Source organism: Phascolarctos cinereus, unplaced genomic scaffold (genome assembly GCF_003287225.1).
Source record: "Phascolarctos cinereus isolate Bilbo 61053 unplaced genomic scaffold, phaCin_HiC Scaffold_1;HRSCAF=81, whole genome shotgun sequence".
Taxonomy (NCBI): domain Eukaryota; kingdom Metazoa; phylum Chordata; class Mammalia; order Diprotodontia; family Phascolarctidae; genus Phascolarctos; species Phascolarctos cinereus.
In genome coordinates, this window is record NW_027555514.1 from 72230411 (window position 1) to 72252754 (window position 22344).

At 34.8% G+C, this 22344-nt stretch overlaps 1 protein-coding gene across 34 annotated transcripts in view; it reads left to right on the forward strand.

Annotated features, from left to right (window-relative positions):
* CREM (cAMP responsive element modulator) overlaps window positions 1-22344 on the forward strand; it is a 71689-nt gene that overhangs the window by 43542 nt on the left and 5803 nt on the right. For 19 of the 34 annotated variants that reach the window (XM_020990412.2, XM_020990411.2, XM_020990400.2 and 16 more), the window contains 2 exons: window positions 6837-7025; window positions 18561-18717. In XM_020990412.2, coding sequence (XP_020846071.1) covers window positions 6837-7025; window positions 18561-18717 — 346 coding nt within the window. Of the gene's footprint in view, window positions 1-6836; window positions 7026-11931; window positions 12037-12604; window positions 12770-18560; window positions 18718-22344 lie in introns of those variants that run through there. The other 15 variants (XM_020990419.2, XM_020990415.2, XM_020990418.2 and 12 more) reach the window with 7 other exon arrangements.

Here is a 22344-nt window from a genome sequence, read left to right on the forward strand (position 1 = left end):
CTATGTAGTTAAGGTAACTTTAAGAATAGATAATATGTATCTGCATTGACTGAAACTGACTGAAACAACAAAAGCACTGTAATAAAGACTCTGGAGATGAAACATTCAGGTAAGCTCCTAGAAGACGGGAATTGTAGCTTACAATGTAGTAGAGGGATAAAACAAATATACAATGAGAAGCTAGTGCATTGAAGGCTTAAAACAAAGGTTAGGTGGATTGTGATTAGTGGTCATTAGAGAAGACCTCACTTGGCTGCTTAGGAGGTAGTTTATGAATTGGCCTTTTAAAGATGGACAAGAATTAAATAGTTGAAAAGGGGAAAGTAGAACATTCCAGGTATTAATTATGAACAAAGAACATTAGTTTAGTTTGTAAAGCACTCGGCCAGTGTAGAGAGCAGAGAATGATACTATTTGGTTATAGCATAGAGTACATCAAAAGGGTTAACGTGAGATAAGGGGGGAAATGGTGAGGATGGTCCAAGTTTGTGGAATGTCTTGAAGGTGAAATGAATTAATTTGAATTTTCTTCAGGCAGTAGGAAGCCAATGAAGATTTTTGGTCAGAGATGGACATGCCTGAAGCTAAGCTTCAGGAAGATTAGACTGTATGAAGGATAAGTTGGAGGGGGTAGAGAGAAGAGAAACAGGAAGATCTATTAAGAGGGTATTGAAATAATCCAAGTTGTTGGTACTGGGTATAAGGGATGAATGTTAGATATATTTCTGTGTCAGAATTGCGTGGACTTGGTAACTGATTGGATGTGAGAAGTGAGAGAGGGAAGAAGAATCAAAGGTAACATGGAATGGAATATAGAAGAGAACGATGACAGAAATAGTGAAGTCAGTGTGCAAATTAATGTGTCTTTACATGGTTAGGATATAACATATATTTGACCAAGTCACTTCAAGTCATAGGGCAAATCATTCATCTTCCCAGATTGACTCCTTATCAGGTTTATATTATAGTTGTGCTATTACCTGTGTGAACTGTAGTCGAGTAATTTATATTCTCTAGGCCTTACATCTGTGTAATCAGGATTCTTACCTTTTTTAGTATAATGGACCCCATTTTTATTTTAAATTCATAATTGGAGGAAGTGCTAAATTTTCTGTTACTGGTTAGTGAAAATAAAAGTGTGATATGTAGTTTTTCCATATCCAAATCCATATCCTCTCCCCTGAAATATATCCATGGACCTCTTAGGTGGGGAGCAGAAGGGGTCTGTGGACCTCTAGATGAACTCTGAAATGCATTCCAGGTCCAAATCTTACGATGCTATAAACTTTTTCCCAAACCATTCTTCCTACCACCTCTCACAGGCCCTCTCTTTTACTTACTCTTACCTTTCTCTTCATATGTTGTTGATTATACAGTACTTTTCATTGTTCACAGAAGTGTGTTTAGGTAATTGTTGAGTATATTTGAACTATTTCAGATTATGGAAATTCTCTGTTCCTCTAGAAGACTAGCTTTTAGGATATGTTTTTGTTGTTGTTGTTGTTGTTAAATTTAGTTCTACCACCACCATCATCAAAAGCATATATTAAGTGCCAGATTGCACTTGGTAGGTTCTGCAGGACATAAAGGTGGGTAGAATTGTCAATAGTTCTGTCCCCTATCAGAGGATACTGGGGCTCCTGGAGGTTGACTTACCTAAGGTAATAACAATAGTAAGTAGCAGACCCAGGATTCAAACTCATGTCTTCTGAATCATTGATTTTTCTATTACACCATGTTGTCTTACCTGGGTGCTAAGTGTTGTGCAGACAACTGTGTCCTGCCTTGCAGAGATTTTTGTTGTTGTTCAGTCATTTCAGTTGTCTGACTCTTTGTGAGCCCATTTGGGGTTTTCTTGGCAAAGACACTGGAGAGGTTTATCATTTCCTTTTCTAGCTCATTTTTACAGGTGAGAAACTGAGGCAAATTGGGTTAAGTAACTTGCCCAGGCTGACACAGCTAGTCAGTGTCTGAGGCCAGATTTGAACTCAGGAAGATGTCTTCTTGACTCCAGGCCTGGTCCCCACCCCACCTTGCAGAGATACGGTAACATTAATATATTGATCACACAGATCTCTATTTTGTATTCATTCTGCAATCACCTATAGAGGATGAGAAGGAAATGATATTGATATAATTGGGAGGGTCAAGAAGTTCAGGTTTAGTAGAGTGAACTGAGGTTACTGGATTTAGAGAAGCCACTAACTTTTGTTCAGATATGGTGCTGCTGACGGTGAGAGTAGCAGTAAGCCTAAGAGAGTTGATGCTCTAAAATATTCTGGTGTACTCTACAAACGCACTCTTTTACTCCAAGGTGAAAAAAAGGTGAATATTAATCATTTATGCGTGAGATCAGACAGACAGACAGATAGATAGATAGATAGATAGATAGATAGATAGATAGATAGATAGATAACTATCACCTTGGGTTTGCAATCAGTATTTTAGAGGTATCGCAGAAATAGCTTAAGTATCCTTCTCTAACTTTCTTTTCTGGGCTGTGGAATTCTTTGAGAGGACAAAGGAGAACCATTGGACATTTGGTTTCTCTAAACATTTTTTGGCAGAATTCTGTATCCAAGGCTGTTAAAAAGAGACAGCATGGGATTGTGGAAAAAGTATTATTGCATTTGGAATTAGGAGAGTTGGCTTTTACTCTCATCTTTAAAGACAAGTTATTGGGGCAGCTAGCTGCCACAGTAGATAGAGCTCCGACCTTGGAGTCAGGAGGACTTGATCGATTTCTTCAGCTGTAAAGTCGAGGTGTTGTACATGATGATCTTTCTAGTACTTTCCACTTTTTAAAGTTTTTTATAATCACTAGTGTTATTAGTACTGTGATGAAGGAAGAAATAACAGTTAATAAGGAGAATCAAGAAAGACTTAAATTTGAATACATCACCAGCTATGGGATTTTTTTTTTTGGTTGTCACATAATCTGTAAGTTTTAGTTTTCTTATTTTAAAAAGAGCCCAGTTTAAAACTTTTGTGATCTATGATATGTGACGGTACCTTGGAGAAGAATGCTTGTGGCATTGGCAAGTTCAGATTTAACAGCAGGCACAATTTCACATGCTTTAGAAATTTCACTTCAATTTGTTAATATAGTAAGCTGTTGTTGGTTTTCACAGTGCATTTTAAGCCAACCACTCTTCTATCTATTACCTCTTAATTATTAAATTAGTTTGGAAATAAAAGAATATAAATATATATTTAATTCAGAGGTCCTAAAATTAGAGAAATCATGTATAAAATATGACTTTATTTTTACTATGGAGAGGAGCAATTATATGATGAATTGTGCTTTTGTTTAAATTGCTACTGCAAAAGTCATGTTGTTAAGTTCAGGTCTTAGGCCTTTATTACAAGTGTTTTAGGAAAACACTGACTAAGCCTTTTTATTAATGTGAAGTGGAAAACACATTAATTTTTATTTACACATAGTCATTAGTGGCCATTAATCAAAGTAGAATTTTACTTATGCAAGTGATATGCTAACACATTAGAAGTATGTTAATAATACTCCTGGTACATGAATTTGTTATTAACCTTTCTCTGCTCCTGTTAACGAGCAGTGCTTGCTATCTTTCCTTGAATGATCTGATTTGCCTAATAAATTTTCTCATGATATTAAAAAATCACACATTATTATTTCCCAACTTGGACGTTTGAAAAATATGGATGTATCTTACAGAAAAAGCTAAAATTTCAAACTTTAAAAAGTTTCATAGGACTTGTTGGTACTAAAATGAATACAATCTTTGGCTTATTGGTTAATGGATCAATGTAAAGATATCATAAAAGAATATATATTAGAGTGTGTTGGGCTATGGGCTCCTTGAGGAGGACATTTAATATTGAATTTGGGGAGGAATATTAAAATTGTTCAGGCATTGCCTTTATCATTCCCCATTCCCCCTTCACTAGCTTAATAATTATTTGGCATATCTATTTTATATGTTGAATTTTCTTTATTTTCTAAATTGCATGTTAATAGCATGCATTTTTATACTTGTATGATCTTCAGTAGTTGCCACGCAGCAGGGGCTATCTTGGCAAAGGAAGTTGGAATAAATGGGAAGACAGGTCATTGAAATCACAGGTTAGATGTTTGGAATATTAAAAGTTAAATTATAAACCTTTATAGAGAGAATATATAGTTTCTTCTTATGCTAGATAAAAAATAGGTAAACAGAACCAACAAATGAAATAATATTATTTAGCCATCCTTAATGTCTGCTTATAATGGAGGGATTTGATAGGTAAATGAAAGAAAAAAATTCCTAAGAAACTAATTCTTTGTATACTTTTCTTATTGGAAGTAGTGTACCAAGGAAGTACTGATTTGAAAATCATTGAGAATAAAGGCTATTATTGAAAAAAGAAGGAAGGAGATATATGTTACTTATTTTCAGGCTTGTTGGTAACGCTTACTTGCACGGAGAACAGCAGTTTAATTGGAAGTTTGTTATAATCTAGGTGTTTGGAAGAAGGCACATGAAGTCATAACAACCTTTTTAGTAATCTCAGTCATCTTAGAAAGGCCTAAATTCTCTAAAGGATAAAAGTACACAGTGTAGTCTTACTTTCATTGTGTTTTTGAGATTTTGGAATTAGGTTGTTTACAGTCTATATTAATTGATTGACCCCATGATGTGTTAAACTCATCAAATTTAAAATATTTTAATATTAGTGTATTACTTAAATCATTTTCTATGTTTGTATTCTTATGAAAGTCTTTTTTCTGCTATTTGTGAGTAGTGAAGAGCCCACATGTTGATTATTTTCTATATCTTTGGCAAATAGAACTTTTTTTTTATCATGCAATGCTAATTCCAAAAATGATAATTAAAAAATAATTAATCCACTTAGACTTTTCAAATCTTCATCCTATCCCAGCTTCTAAAAAATTGAATCTGTTTGTTGTTAAATTGAATGAATTTCACTTAAGCCCTGATGTCATACAGAAAGTCAGAATTTGAATTATAGAAGAGTATATGTAGTGTTTGTATTGGTAAACCTTGATCATCCAAAACTTTGTGACATTACACTTTGAGAAGAAGAGGGAATCACAAAACAAGCTCTTCTCAAGAATTTAGAGGGAAAGCAAACTTCTGGTTACATTCTGGTGTCAGTACATGTTTAGTCCAACCTTGTACCCCTTCTGTTTTGAGAAGCAATGCTCAGAATGTTGATCATGAAGCACTAAAAGGCCCTGAATCATCAAGGAATATCCAGTGTAGTCGGCTTATAAAGGTAGGAAAAGTGGACTAAAGTGTTTTGGAATGATTTTCAACAAGGATTGAAACAAAAAGACTTAATTTGAACGTTCATTGAACAAAAGTACAAACACGTTTCCCAAGTATTTTGGTTAATCAGACTTTTATAAAGTTCCAATTCAACACTGAACCCACTCCCCTAAGATGAATATTTAATTCCTCTTTCATGCTAAGTATATTTAGTGACATCTTGTTAATCATTTTATAACAATTTCTTTAGCTCCTCTCATTTTATCTAAATTACACCCAGTGGTTCCTAAAATTTAGGAAACTTTCCCCCAAATTCTTATTTGTCATTATGTAATTATCTGAACCTTTGGTTGAAAAATTTATCTGGATATTTATTTGAAATTCCACCCCCTACCTCCCAACCTCAGTATATGAATTTCTAACTAAAAGGGCATTTATTTAGCTTCTACTAAGAATGGGAGTTTGAAATTGACCCACAACTGTGCTGAATGTGTTGTCTTAAATAGCATTGTTACATTATTGTACTTATATTGAATTCCATGTATTTGTTGTCATATTTTTCTAGCATTTTATTTTGGTCTTTGTGGCAAAGTCTAGTTGACTATTGTAGGTTTTAAATTAAAGGACCTCCCCTTCTCCTCCTCCCAAAAAAAAGATACTTTATTACACTTAAGTTCATACCTTAGTCTTAAAACATGGCTTTTAATCCTAATGCTCCCCCCCCAACCCCCTGCAAAAAAAAATGTCAAAAATAGATTTTAATTTGGTGTTTGAAGAAAACTGGTGCTGTTTGGTCCTTTTATCATTAGGATGTTACTAAAAATGTGACTGTAAACCCTAGTATTTTTAAGAAGATGATATTCTGTCTGAAATATTACATTCTCCAGTCAGGCATAGAAGGTATGAAGCTGTTTAGAGCCTGTCTTTGACATATTTGAAGATTTAAAAAAGAGATCTATATCCTATAGTGCTCTTTAAAATGAGAGAATTAAAGTTTTATTTTCCTTTTATGATGACTCAAATGGAACGAAGCATTCCGATAAAAAAATTGCCAGTTTCTAGTAGCAGATATACTTATCAGAAAAAAGTATTGGTTTCCTGCAATTAAAAATGCCTCAGTGAAATTAGAAGATCCAAAAGCTGTAAGGGAGCCCCTGGCGGTCATTTTGAAACATTCTTAAAGACTCTAACCTTTACTCATACAGTTCTAGACAAATGGAGAAAACAGCATGGTGGCAGCATTCAGTGGGTACCATGAAATATCTTGGCTGTAGGCCTCTTTCAAGTGTCTTGTGAAAGAGCAATTGGCCAGCAAGATGGTGGATTAATCACTTGATCTAAAGCCCAAACTTCCCCTCACCCCGCCTCCAAAAGAGGCATTATAAATGTAGTGCTCTAAGGGCCATTTAAGAGAACTATCCCTGGCCTGGCTTAATGATCCTCCCCTGTTACCAAGAGAATCCGTGGTGACTTGAGAAACAGAAAGCCACCTGAGAAGAAAAATTTCCAAGCGTGTGTTTTCCATTACAGGATTATGGAGTATGACTTTTCGCGGTTTCTAATGTTTCTTTTCTTTTTTCTGTTAAGTTGCTATAGCCCAAGGTGGAGCAGTCCAGATTTCTAATCCAGGATCTGATGGTGTTCAGGGACTACAGACATTAACAATGACAAATTCAGGAGCTCCTCCACCAGGTGCTACAATTGTACAGTATGCAGCACAATCAGCTGATGGCACACAGCAGTTCTTTGTACCAGGCAGCCAGGTTGTTGTCCAAGGTATATTTTATTACTACAATAAGTTTAGATAGTTTTAAATGATTCACACCATTTTGTGGTGGGGTGGCTTTTCAAATGACATTAGTAGTTTCTATTGGCCACTTAACAAGGAGGAAAGCTGAGAAAGATATAATATCTTAATACATCAAACAGCCATTTACACAAATTGCTTAATTCCCTCTAAGTAGTAAAATTTTGTGAACATTTAGAAAAATTAAAGTTAATGTAAAGTTATGATAAAACAGCATCTTAAGCCCACCAAAAAGTATCTGAGGGATAAGAACTTGAGCTTTGTTGTACGTCTTTTAGGACAAATTTAGCCTAATCATAGTCAGGTGGTTGAGGTGGACTTTTTTCCCCTAGCCATGGTGCTGCTGTCAAATTGCCACCAGATAATTTCAAAGCAAATCCAGATTTCACTTGTCCTTAATGTACCAATTGTACCTAAAGTACCAATTTTCTCTCTGCGAGTTCAGTGCTCAAGAGGGCCAGCCTGAAGAAAGGAAGACCTAAATTTAAGCCCTAGCTTTGCTACATGTTAGCTTTGTGACTATGGGCAGGTCAACCCTTCAGTGTCTCTAAGACTGTCAAGTTGCAGATGAATTGCAAGTCTACTTCAGTGGAGGGAGTTTCCACATGGGGAGTTCCCTAAACCAAAGAAATCACAGTTCTAGCTTAGACCTTCCCAATTCCCTTCTCCTTTCCCCCCACACCCTGTGGCACTTATAAATAAAGTGAACCCATAATTATGCAGTAATTCCATGCTATTAGAATGACCAGACAGCTTGATAGGCTTTCAGTTATAAATTATTTTAATAATTTTGTTCAGTTAAATGGATTACATTCATAAGGGCTTCAACATTAATTAATCAGCTAAGAGGGCTGTATATGTTATTTTATGTGAAGTAATACAACTTTTTAAGATCTCGAGTTTCATTTCTCTTGAATGGTGTGTTTACTCATTGTATATGTTTATGGCACTGGTTTTGAAGGTTATCAAGCTGAGCTCTTTAGTCTGTTACTTTTACAATAATAGAAAGCAGCAGCTTACACCAGACATGTAACATGAAAATACTTGCTTTTCCCTTTTATATGCTTTGCCTATCATATAGCTAATCTAGAACATACAGTATTTGAAGAACTGTCACTAATGTTCATTTGTGTGAAAAATACACCTAATACTTACTTCATAGATAGCACACCTCTAATCTTTGGTCAGAATTTTTTCCTAATGTAAAAGAAAATTTGTTTTATTTGACTCAGTGTAAATTTTATATAGGGTGAAGTTATGATTTCTAATGTGGCGAACAATAATTTCCCCTCTACTGCAACCTCTCATTCTGTGCCTTAGCTTTTTAAAAAAGCAATAAACTTTTTTCTAGACCAAGTACAAAACTGATAAGAAGAAGGGCTGTGATTGACTATTGTAAATGTGGAGGCGTTAAAATGATACAGTTTAATTATGTTAGATTGAAAGTCAGTTTTGTCCTTCTGCCAGTGTTAGCGTCAAGAGACTTCTAGCTATGTTGTCACTTTTCCAGCGAGTCCTACTATTCTTTCAGTAGATGATGATGATGATGATGATGATGATAACTAAGATTTACATAGCGCTTAAAGGATTGCGATGCGCTTTACTTATATTCTCTCATTTGATCCTCACAACCCTGTTGTTGTCCCCATTTTACAGATGAGAAAACTGAGGCTGAAAGAGGTTAAGTGACTTGTCCAGGATCATACTTGAGCTAGTAAGTGTCCAAGGCAGGATTCGATTTCAGGTTCTCCTGAACACAAGGCCAACACACTATCCACTATGCTTGGTCCAGACTGGAACTAGGTTCCTAGGGAATCAGTTTTAAACCCTCCCTTAGAAGAACACATTAATAGCATAATTTTTAGTAAAAAACAAAAGCCCACCAAAAAATAGTAAATTTTTAATAGAGTATTGGGGTAGGCATTAGGAAACTTGAAATCTAGTGCTGACTCTGCTGCCTATATTCTGACTTTGAAGGAAAGTATTTTTTTTACCACTTTAAGCCTTGGTTTCCTCATCTGTAAAATGAGAAGACTGCGTGAGATGATTCTAAAGCCGCTAAAAGTGGGTGACTCTACATCAGACCCACTCCTATATCCTAGAGGCTTTAGGATCTTCCCAGTGATTCAGGTCTACTCAGGGTGGAAGCAGAGGCATAATAATGTGGTCATTCCCTGGGGAATGCAAAGTGGACTTAACTTTGCTATATTCATTTAGTCTTTCAGATCTTCATCAAGCTTCCCAGGGAAACTTCAGATATCTGGTATTTAATTCAGAGCGCTCAGCATTCATTCAGGGATACAGGTGTCATTTTTGTCCTAATACCAACTTGATCACTTTTAGAAACTCAGTTTACTTTTTAAAATTTGTTTCCTCATTTGTAAAATGGTAAAAATGATGCTTTCCTTGAAGAATGTTATATTTTAGTGTTATTGTGATAGCAAAATATATATCTTTGAGCTCTTAAGAAATAAGACTGGTGTAGACCCATTGTTGGTAGGATGAGAATTTTTATTTTGATTTGGTTTTCCACAAGTGGAGATTAGTTGCACTAAACCATCTATATCTGGCCTTACCATCTCTCGTATTCATTCACTGAACATTAAATTTATTAAACACCTACTGTGTGCTAGGTATTGTTCTAGGAGCTGGAGATATAAATACAAAAATGAAATAGTCCCCAGTCTCAAGGAGTTTACAGTAATCTTTAATAGCTTAAAATACCCTAAGATTTTCCAGGTATTAAGGGAAAATACAGTGAACCCCAAGATAAGTAAATTGCAAAATACCAAGTGAGGTCAAAGAAATTGCATTGAGAGGGCAGTAGCAGGGGCCAGAGGGTAGGGGGGAAAAGGGGAGGTATACAGACATGGCCCTTGACCTGAGCCTTCAGGGGAACAGAGAAGGTTATGAGGGAGAGGTCAAGAAGGAGACACATTCCATATTGGGAGGGGGATAAGCATGTGAATGATCATGGAGGCAGGAGAGGGAGTATGCTTGTGATGGAGAGCAGTGTGCTGCTATTAATAACCTTGGAGAGGTAGGCTAGAGCCACATTGTAAAGGGCTTTAAATGCCAAATGGAGGAGTGTGTATTTTATCCTAGAAGCAATTGGAAGCCACTGGCACACCTTCAGCAGAGAAGTGACATGATGGCGAGACCTGTGTTTTAAGAATATCAATTTGACAACTACATGGAGGATGGATTGGAGACCGGAGAGGTTGGAGGCAGGGAGACCCAATTAGGAGGCTATTAAAATGGTCCAGGTGAGAGGAGATGAGGGTCTGAACTGGCAGAGTGGAGACAAAGAACGGTGTGTCTTGGCTGGCATTGTGGGAAATAATTGATGGTTAAGGGTTGGGGGGGGAGCATTTATACAACCATACACACACGATATAAAAATTTTTTTGTTACTTGTCCACACTTGTGTTCTCTTAGTGCAACACACTCTTGGTGAGCAAGCTTCCCCTGTTATTGAAGATTGGCAACTGTGCTGCAGTTTTGAGTCTTTTCAGAGAGTTGCCTGGGGCAGCAAGAGATTAAGTAACTTGCCTAGGGTTATGCAGCTGGCAGGTGTCACTTGAAGCTAGGTCTTCTTGACTTTTTGAGGCCAGCGTTCTGTCCTCTGTGCTAGGCTTCCTTTCAGTCAGTACATTATGATTTTACTAATAGAACAATCAATCAGCAAGCTTTTATCAAGTACCTTCTATTTGTCTACTTCTATGCTATCCCCCTACCCCCAGCCCCTGAGAAACAAATACAAATGCAAAGAATGAGACAGTCCCCACTTTTAGGGAGCTTAAACGCTGTGTCAGGGCAGGAAATATGGACATATGTAAAATATGTACAAAGTAAATGAAGGAGAAGTAGAATTTGACAGTGTTTTAATTGCGGCGGAGTGTTTAGATATTTAAACTAAAATTTGACAACCATAATTATCACTATTATCTATACTCAGAATCCCTAACATAATTTCAGATGGGGCAAGAATTCCTATAGCAGTGATATTTAATCTTAAAGATCCACTCTGATGATTCATTGTGTGTTTGAGTTCTTAGCTTCTCCAAGAACTGTGCCTGTTAGGATTGCAGGTCAAAGTTCATACTGAACTGGTATGAGCTTTTTGGTATGGGCCTGGCAAAGCATTTCATTCCTGCCTGTCATCTAAGAACCAACTTAGCTAAATTCTGAGGAGCCAGGTTGGCCATAGCAACTCCTAGCATCTGCGTAAAAGGGGTTATGTTTTCTGTCAGTTGAGGGTGTACCCATGCCAAGGATGTCATGGATCTTTAGAGTACTAAAATGTAACTTTGACTATTCTGGCACTATAAATGACTTTAAAACAACAAAACAATTAACATATTCCACCAATAAAGTCAGCAGATAGTCTATCATGCCAGCAAAGAAAGCTCTAATTAATGTTATGTCAAAAAATGTTCCCTTTGCAGTATAGAAAATCACAATATCTCTTGTTCTTTTTTTATTCCTTTTTCTTAAACTGTTCATTCCCCCAAACTTTAAATCTATAAGTTAGAGTTAGTCAGTACACCAACTAAGAAAAAAAATCTATTTTTAGATTTCATAAAAGTTTGTATCAAAATCTTCAGCAAAGAAAAATATAGAAATAACAAAATGGTTTTAATTCTTAAAGCTAGTATGGCTGACATTTTCTTTGAATTTCTTTGAATTTATTTTCTTTGAGTTGTTAGAACCAGTTTTATTAGTAGATTTTGGAAGAAAGTGGGAATCAGTCTCATTAGCAAGAGCTTTCATTAGGCTTCTGTTGCAATGAACTATTCAGTGACAAAGTAAATTGATGACATTGATAAGTCAGTGATGTCATTGTGATGTCAGTACTCCTGTTTGTTGTCCTGTACATGCTGCTAGTTTGAAACATTTTCTGTTGAACCGTGTTAGAGGAACAAGAAAATTCTGTAAGCAGAAACTACCTGATCATGGCTGTAACTGGAGAGGACACAGGTAGGAATTTTACCTGGGAGTTTTCAGAATAAATTCTGCATAGGGAACTTAAGAAAAGAAAAAATATTCAGGAATGTCTAGGTATTATTCAAGAATAAGAATTTTAGAATTGTAAGCACAAAGAAAGCTTACCTTTTCTATCTTCTAACCATTATAACATTGAAATGTAATTGTACAATGCAGTTCAGAATTTCACTGCTTATTCAGGGGAGTCTTTTTTTCTTTTATGAATATTCAGTTAGTTGGAGTTCTGCTCATCAGGAATAAACTATCTCATCACTTTTTTACAACCTGTTGTGAGTTTAGCCTAGCAACAGTGAAAAGCATGCACAGCTTGGAAAGTGAAAATAAGACTTGGAAATAATTATACTGAAGCAGAGGAATATAGCTCAAAACAGAGGAGAAAAAGGTGTCGTTCTCATGTTCATATGCCTGTGTGTTTCTTTCCACCTCTGTTTTAAAATGGTTTGTTCCTCAGCTAATTGAGTTCAAAAGGCTCACGTCATCAGATTTCCTGGAATCATGTTTCAGTAGGGAAGTGGAAAAGTTAAACTCCAAACAAGATGCACATTGACGTCAGCTCCGAGTCATGCTCTGAGTTAGTCAGTTCCTTTCTGCTTTGTCAAATGCTTTGGCTAGATAGAGATTGCTAAGTGGCTCACTTTCTTCATCTGCAAGGCTGTTGTTAACCTGAATAGACAAAAAAGCTTTACTTTGTTTCTTTTCTTTCAAGGTAAGTATCTGCTTTAAAGCAGAAATGCTTGTATGAGCAAGAGAGAGGAGATTAATGTAGCAAGCTTATATGGTAAAGTAGAGAATATTTTCCAGAAGAGAGCCCGTGCACGTCCCTTATGAGGAGGGGACTATATATAGAATAAGTCTGTCTTCTCTTAAACAGCCATATAAGAACTTACTAATACTGGGGTGCTCTCTAGTGCTCAGTGAGGGAAATACTTTATGTTGGGTTTGGGTTTCTTTCATGTCTTTTATAGTACCACCTGCCTTTGAGAAGGTATTTATTCATTAGTTTTTAAAAATATTTTTGACATATTAATCTTGAGAAATTAACTTATTTAAACAAAAAAAATCACTTGGATAAAACATTGGGCATTTAATATTGGCTTTTTTAAACTCCACAGTGTGACTAGAATAAGTTGATTGTGAAGGATGACTTAACACTGATTTGACACCTCAGAGTCACTTCAGCTAGAATAGTAGGATATACATTGTTTTAGGTTTTATAATTCTCAAAATATCTGAGGAGAACCTGAATAAAGTTTTCTAAATTTTTTTACTCTTTATCCTCAATTTTTTTTATTGAGCTGTAATTTGAAGTTGTAAATCCTAGATTGAAGGAGCTTTTATTAGAAATTTAGTTTTCCTGATGTACTTGAAAACACCTATTAGTCATGTAAAAGTATAATCATAAATCTCTAACGTAATATAATTCACAGATTTTAAATGATTGTTTATTCTCAGATTAGTAATTGTTGTTGCTCTCACTGAACCCATTTAATTTCTCCTGTGGGTTTTATATGGGCATGACAAAATCATAATGAAAAATAAGAAAAAATATAGTATAAAAATACAGTAAAAGAAGAATCATAAATATAGTAGTTGGAAATTTGCCTAAAAATACATTGAACAAACTTTGGTTTTTGCATTGTGTAGCGCATATCTTAAAATTTTAAGTTTTACATAATCATACTAATTGATATAATAATGGTAGCATTTTATGTTTATCAGGTAGTAGTAATCTGGGCAATGCTGTTATGAAGGAGACATCCTATTTCCAAAGTCACCTTTACAAGTGAAATTTCTTATGCCTGTTTAAAAATGTCAAATGACTGAAAATTGCCAAACAGAATTATATGTACATATATGTAAATATAAATATATATGTATCTGTACTTATATCTATATACACATGTTATGTGCGGTATCCATATCTTAGCTCTCAGTGATGACTTTCACTGATCAGAGCAGATCTTTATCTTCTTTTCCACTGTATATATAGTCTTCGAGAGTTAGTTCCTTGAAGCACTAAGCGAGTGACTTGCCCATGGCTGTACCACTAGCTGGGCCCAGGACAAGTTTTGAACGCAGGGCTTCAGGGCCCTGAGGCCATCTCTCTAACCACTGTGCATCAGTATTTCTTCACGTGAAACATTTTCATTAAGAAAATGTTGTTTTAGTGTTAGTAAAATTTACACGTTGCGTAAGACATACAAAAAATGGAGTTTTTGAAAGATGTTATTATTTTAAAGCAGTTTTTTTTTTGTATCATAGACCCCTTTTGCAATCTGGTGAAGCCTTTGCCCTCTTTTCTGAATAATGTTTTTAAATTCACAAAATTCATAAGATTACAAATGGTCAATTATGTTGAAATACAGCTATATAATTTTTTTTTTAAATTAAGGTCATTAATCCCTGGTTAAAACTCCCTTTTCTAAAGAGTTGAGACATGTTTTCTGTTCATGCTTTGGAGTATTTTTGGAAGATATTACTGAGCTTATACTGTCATATTAAAACCATTTCTTTAGCATTCTATATAAATTTGAATAACAGTATTGGTAATGGACATTTTTCATGTTTTATTTCAATGATTGAAAGTGTTGACTTTTAAATTTTATAACTGCTTATTTAAATAAGTACCTCATGAACATAAAGCCAAACAGGTAAGAAAATGCCTTTTAATAACTTCCTGTTGGCCTTTAAAATGTTTTGCAATTTTTCTTTGGTAAAATGATAAACATTTAATTGAAATATTTTCAAGTTGGATTAATTGATTAATTAAGCATTGTCACATTATAATGACTTGGTTCGTTAGCCAAATGTTGTGGGAAATTTGGTGGGAGGAAGTTTCTGTATGTGTTTACTAGTGATTTAGTAAATACTCATTTGTAGTAACAATAAATTAGTCATCTTAGAAATCTTTCAGAATGTCCCTTTTATGACATTTCATATTTCTCTTTTTTTCCTATAGTGCTTGTCTTGTGGATTACTGTGTGTTCTGCTTATTTTACTTACCAGTTAGTCTTCTGTGATTTAAAAGTGATCTTAAGTTATAAGAAAAAATAGATGATCCATATCACAATTGTATATTTTCATTCTTTTGAGAAATTGGCTAACAGTATATTATAATAGAGCAACTTGACAATAATTTCCTTAAAAGAAATAGGTTTCTTTTGCCCTGAAGGGGAAATTTTTGAGAGGAACTTATTATATTCTTTACACCACAATTTGGTACATTTTCTTTTAGAGTTTACAGTAAGAAACATTAGATTAAGGATCCAAATTAAGAGTTAAGGAATTTTTTGTGAAACATTGGAAAATACAATTTGAATTTTATCTATAGGATACATATCTGTCTTGCCAAGTAAGGCTATGAGAAAAGCATACAAGTGTATGTTTTTGGTTTTTTTTTTTATATCAGGAATTGAGTGTTAGGTAACGCTTGGTAATCAGAGATCATCAGCTTCTGAAATTCTTTTTGGATAATCCATGATCTCAGGGAATGCTTTGAAAAAAGAAAGCCTTCGAAGAAGTCTAGTTTCTATAAAATAAGGACTCTTTAGCCACTTGTACTTTCCATGGAATTTGTTGATATTGTTAAGAAAGTCTGTATATTTTCCCAAAGATCCTTTTTAAAAATTCTGAATTCACTAGGCATTTGTAATTTTTTTTTTTGCCGTTTTTTGCCTACTTGGAACTGAACTGTATAGAAAATATTTTTGTATACATGTTAAACATATTTTTTTCTTTTTCATATAGATGCTCAGTCATATCAGAACAAAAACGTAACAAAAAAGTTTTTTTCCCCCCAAACCTCAACTGATTGGATTTGGGGGTCATTTTTTATTCCAGACTTTTTATTTCATTGGTGTATGGAAATTCTGGGAGTAGAAATGGGCACATTGTCTAATTTATAGTCTCAAAGAATTGCTCAGGGTTCTAAAGAAATTATGTGACTTGCCCTTAACTACGCAACTAGTAGGTGTCAGATACAGAATTTTAATCTAGTGTGCCTGACTCAATTCTTGCCCTCTGTTTATTATACTATGCCCCTTTCCAATTGATCCTATGTTCATATAATGACCTATTTTGCAAAATATTGGATACAGTAAAATTTATCATAATAAAGTAATTTGAGCACCCTTTAGTAGTTGAAAATGACAGATGTTGGCCTTGTAGGGGGATAGGGATACTATGTTAATTTAGCCAATTTACATAGGTAAGCATCTTTTCAATGAGTGGTAGTGAAAGTTAGGAGTATTTTCTTTGTTTTTGTTGTTGTTGTTTTAGGCAATTGGGGTTAAGTGACTTGCCCAGAGTCACACAGCTAGTAAGTGTCAAGTGTTTGATCTGAGGTCAGATTTGAACTCAGGTCCTCCTGACTTCAGGGCCGGTGCTCTATTCACAGCGCCACCTAGCTACCCCAGTTACGAGTATTTTCAATAAAGACAACAGAGTATACCTGAAGATTGCTTCTTTGAACTATGGTCTAAAATACAAAACGAAGTAATTCCAAATGTTGCAAAGTGAAGATAACTAATGAAAACCTTAGTTGTATACTTGCATGGGGGGTGGTGGAAAGAGTACTAAAGTAAAGAATAAATTTGGGGTCAGCAGATTTCCAGTTTGAATTCCGGCTCTGTACCAGTGTGGTAGGACACTGGGCAAATCATTCATCCTTTCTGGGCCTGAGTTCCTTTCTGCATAAAATGAAAGAACTGTTTCAGTTGGAACATTCTGATTCTTTGATTTGAGGATCCCCTCAAAACAGCTTTTCTTTTAGAATGTAAGCTCCATGAGAGTAAGGAATGTTTCATTCTTTGTATTCTTATCACCTAGCACAGTGCCTGGCACATAGTAGGAACTTTAACACATGTTGCCTGATTCTCTGCCCTTAATTCCTTCTTAAGTAATTTCCTGATCTTGATCATATTATTCTCCTGATGGAAGCCACCAGTAAATATATTGTTTTAACTTTTTATTAAAATTTTTTTAAACTTTTTTTCAGTCAATATTTTTTGACAGACCACTTTATTTGAAACAATATACTCGATTCTTTGGGAGTCCTCTTTATGAAGAAGATAATCAGTGCCCCTTGGAATTTGTTATATAAGTGAGAAGGTTGTATTACCTGAATTAGGGTCTAACAGCAGTGGCACAAAGGCTGAAGGGTATTGTGATAATCTATACTGATAATGCCTTACAAAAAGTTCTTGTGGGAGAAGCTGTCTGTACAGTCTAATCTAGAACCATCTATTGATTAAAAAGAACAATGGATGTTGTAGTACAGATCGTTTAACTATGACACCTCTTTACAGTTAGAAGAATTCATTCTAAAATTCACCTGTGTTATAATACATGAAAACTTTAAGAATAACACTTATTTGAAATAAACACTTAAAGTTTGATTAATGCATCATTCACCTTAGGAATGGTGTGAAGAATCTAAAGAAACAAACCTATAAAAGTATATTTAAAAGAAACCAGATATAGATGAAAACTTTTTTTATATTTAAATTGTGTTAAACTGAATTCCTCTAGTACCTTACTCTCTTCCTCATAATATGTCTGACTCTGAGGGAGGCACATTAATTCTTTCAGTGGTCTCTTTAGTTAACTGAATAGCTGGTGGTATGGTATGTAGACGTTCTAAACTGGTGAATTGAAAGGTTAACTGAAAAGCAGAAAACTATTTTAAACTGTTTTGAAATATGTATTAGCATACATTTTACCTTAATAAGTAGAATATGATAAATACATATCTTTGATTATGCAGAGTTGTTGTTTTCCCCCCCAGGGTAGTGGTCATCATGAAGTTTCGTTATATAGTACTTTTCCCCAAAGCTGTTATTATTTCTTTCATTTATTCATTCACCCATTGAGTATTTGTCGACTTGCATGCTTTAAATATATCTGATGAATTTATTGGAAACTCAGTTCGATCCTTAGAATTTAGGGCTGGAAGAAATCTTAGAGATCCAGTGGCCCAGTAGCATTTTTCAGATGAACAAATAAGACCCAGAAAACCTACGTGAAGTTATTTTATTTACATACATACATATGCATGCATATATATATACACACATATGTGTGTAGATTAAACCTCTAATATGAACTACTTGTTTCTTTCCTAAAAATGAAGTTCAAAGTTATTGTTTATTAATTGAAGATTCTGGTTAGCTTTCAAGTTAATTAGTGTTTTGCAGTACTAGAATAGTAATGCACTTTCTTAAGCCTTAAAACTTCAGGGAATGGTTAGAGCATTATGGAGAATAGAGAAGGTACTGTATAATGCTAAGGTTGCATGGCAGATGGATTTACTGTCTTAATTTTCATTTGATAAAGCATGCTTCTGTGACATCATTTGTGACAAAGCTATCCTTAATTTAACAAAAGCCCCTATTGCTTGTAAAACAAGATCTGATGTTTCCATCCATTTCTTTGAGGTATATGAAGCTGAAAATTGTGAGTTGTTTATATAATATTTATAATGTTCTGTTTTATTGCAGCAGCTACTGGTGACATGCCAACTTACCAGATCCGAACTCCTACTACTGCTTTGCCACAGGGAGTCGTAATGGCAGCCTCTCCAGGAAGTTTGCATAGTCCACAGCAATTAGCGGAAGAGGCAACCCGCAAAAGAGAATTAAGACTTATGAAAAATAGGTGAGAATTTTCACTGAAATTGAAACTACTACAAAAAAGCAAGTTTCTCTTAGATATGTTAGAAACTTTTGAAAAACTTCTCTGGTAGAAATTTTCATTTTTGTTTTAAAATGTTTGGTTTTTAAAAATATCTTACTACTGCAGTAAGTATTCTGTGACATTTGCGTAAATCTTTGTTCCACAATTCAATGAAAATCAGATTGGCCTATATTCAGATCAGCAGGAGGTGCATTCCTTCCTGTTGCTAAGGATGATGTTCAGTTACTGCTTTCACAATCACTTTTTTTTTCCCTCATGTTAACTAATGAGAAACTTTCTTTATAAAAATTGTTATTTTTGAAGGTTTTATTAATATAATTTATTTTTATATCACCTTGATTTCCCAATATGGATCTCTCCATTTTTAGAGAGCCATGCCTTGAAAAAAAGAGGGAAAAAATAATGTAGGTAAGCAAAAAGTGACAAACACATCAGCTCAGTCAGATAGTCTATGTAGTGTTTCATACTCATTCCCTATCTCTGTAGAGAAAGGAGAGAAATGATCAAATGAGCAAATATATTTGTAAAGCACTTTGCAAATCTTAAAATGCTCCATAATTTTCACATCTCTTAAAGGAACTTTTTAGTGTGTTTATTTTCTTAAGAACGTGAATGTTTGATATTTTTATATTAATATATCAGTATAATATAAACACAGACTAATTATCTCTAGCATCAGGGTATTTACGTGAGAAAATATTTTCTCATTTTGGTGAAACGTTTGAAGAGCTTATTTGTTATATATTGGTTTGTTCATTCTTTTCTAATTTTAAAATTTTTATTGGTTAATTTTTTAACATAATAGTATATTGAGAAGTACACTCTTATAGAATCAAAATAACAGCCCAGAAACCTTTTGGACAGTTTTTTTTATCATATTATGGTGCTCCTCACAGGGTGCCTAGACCATTTTAAATACAGGTATTTGTTTATGCTTAGCACCTACAGTCTTAAAGGTGCAGCTCATGGCTTTGGTTATTCTAATTAGTACCTTAGCTACAATCAAAGATTGTAAAGAATTACCTTTTAGACTCAAGTTAGAAGCTCCCTTGGGCATATTTAGATTTTAGACGAGTCAACTTAGTCTAGAAATTGTACACCCTATTTGCTGCTCAGAGACACTTAAAAATATTTGAAACTATAATAGCAATGCTTATAGTTTTTATCACTCTTCTTTTGTATTTGCAGTAGTAACAGATATAAAAACATGACATGTAAGAAGTTTTCACCTATGTTTTGTTGGTGGTAGTTATTATTGACCAGAAGTAGTGCTATTTAATATAATAATGTAAAAATGATATAAATTGATATACTACTGGAATAGTTGGTTGATCCCAGTCTCATTATTTTCATGTTAGAACAAATATTACCACATTGGGAAACTCAGACTTTGTCAGGGAAATAATACCTGCCCCCTAAATCTTAATATCTTTCTGGTTCCATGGAATCCATGATTTGAACGTGTTAAAAAGCTTAAAGTTTTGAATAGGCCCCATTCAAAAGTCACAGTTACTTAATGAATGACCTGACTTAAGAATGTTCTTTGTTTTCTTCTTATGTGGGTTTTCCCCATTCATAAAAAAAAAAATCCCAGTGTGCTTACCAGCTGTCATCCTATCTCTCCCTTTCCTTTGGTAACCAAATTTGCAGAAAAGTCTCTCTTTACTTGTTTCCCTCTCTTCCTCTTCCCTCACCTACTTTGTAGCTGTTTGGCTTTTCACATCATTATTCAACTGAATTAACTTTCTCCAAAGTTATAGATAATCTCTTAATTGCCAAGTCTGATAGCCTTTTCTCACTTCTTGACATTTGAAGCATTTAATACTCTTGGTCACCCTCTCTTACATACCCTGTTTCCTGGGTTTTCATGTTTGTTTTCTTCTACCTGTTCTCCTCCCTGTCCAAGCTCTCCACAATGTCCTTTTCTTTTAGTAGGGAACCCAAAGCTCTGTCCTAGTGCTCTCCTATCTTTTCCATATTCATTTTTCTTGGTGACCTCATCGGATCCTATGGTTTAGTCATCATTTCTGTGCAGAAGTCTACTAGATCTGTGTATCCACCCTTACTGCTGTCTCCTGAGCTCTAGTCTCATCACCAGTTGCCATTTGGCCATGTCAAACTGTATGTCCCACAAACATTTCAAACTGTCCAAAACTCCTCATTCCCTTCCAAACCCTCTTTTCTTTCATGATTTTCTTGCCGTATCTCCCTTCTCTGTGACTTTCCACTGGCTGTGCCTCATGCCCAGAATGTAGTCCCCCTTTAGCTCTTTAGGATCTCATGTTCCCTTCAGCTCTCAGTTCTGCCTGAAATCTTTCAGGATTTCCCCTCAGTTCCCGGTGCTCACCCTCACAAAATTGCTTTGTTTTATTTTTAAATACATTCATTATATACTTATTTATGTAGATATTTTCTTGTCTGATAAAATATAAGCTTCTTGATGTCATAAAGTGTTTCATTTTCTTCCTTAGTATGCCCAGCATCTAGCACTGTCCCTGGAACATGGTAGATGCTTAATAAATGCGTGTTGGTTGATTGATTTTTAAATTACATTGCCATAATCCTGGAAGAAATGAATAACAGTTCTGTGACGATTTGATGCACGAAGCCTATTTTGTAAATCTCATGTACAAAGCATTTAACTAGGTCCTAATAATTAAAAAATATAGTCTCTTGCTCTCTAATAGCTTGTACAAAATAATGAAAAAGATATGACAGTACTTTTTTCTGTTATCCATAGATAATTAGACAAATTGATAATCTCAATGTACAAATGAACTTATTTTATATATCATTTTGTCATGCAAATGAACCCCCCCTACCATTTCCTGATTTACCCAATTTCATCTCCATTTTTGAAAAGCTCTAGTAGTTAGGACTTCTTTCTTACCTCAAGCCTAATTTATCTCTGCAACTTACACCCATCATTCCCAGTTCTGCTGTCCAGGGCCAGGCAGAGGAAATCTAATCCCTCTCCCTTGTGATGGCACATCAAATACTTGAGAATAGCTACCATGTCCTTTCCTCCCTGACCTCCCACCCCGTGTGTTCTGTTGTTTTTCTGTTGTCTTCTGTTCTCTTTCACTGTTCTCTCTTTAAATAGCATCCCAAATTCCTTCAATGTGTTTTCAAAGTGGCATGAAAACATTCTTTAAGGTCTTGGTTGCTCTCCTGAATACTTTTGAGCATAGCACTTTCCTTTGTTAAATGTGGTAAGCAGAAGTAGGTTCTAGGCTGGCATATGGCAGGACTGTCATTTCCTTATTCTAGAACGCTGTGCCTCTATTAAAGCGGTTTAACATTATATGAACTTTCTTGGCTGCCTTTATCACAGTGGTGACTCATTAAACTTGTAGGCCACTAAAATACCCTGATTTTTTTTTTAGATGAACTAGCCATGCTTTCACCCATCTAAGTATATGACTTTACACTTATTCCTGTGAATTAAATTTCATCTTATACTATTCAGACCAATGTTCTAGTATTTTAATACCTTTTAGAAACCCAGATTGCCCTCCCAGCCTCTTGTTATCTGCAGTTTTGATAACCATGCTATCTCTGCCTTTATCCAGATTATTTTTTAAAATG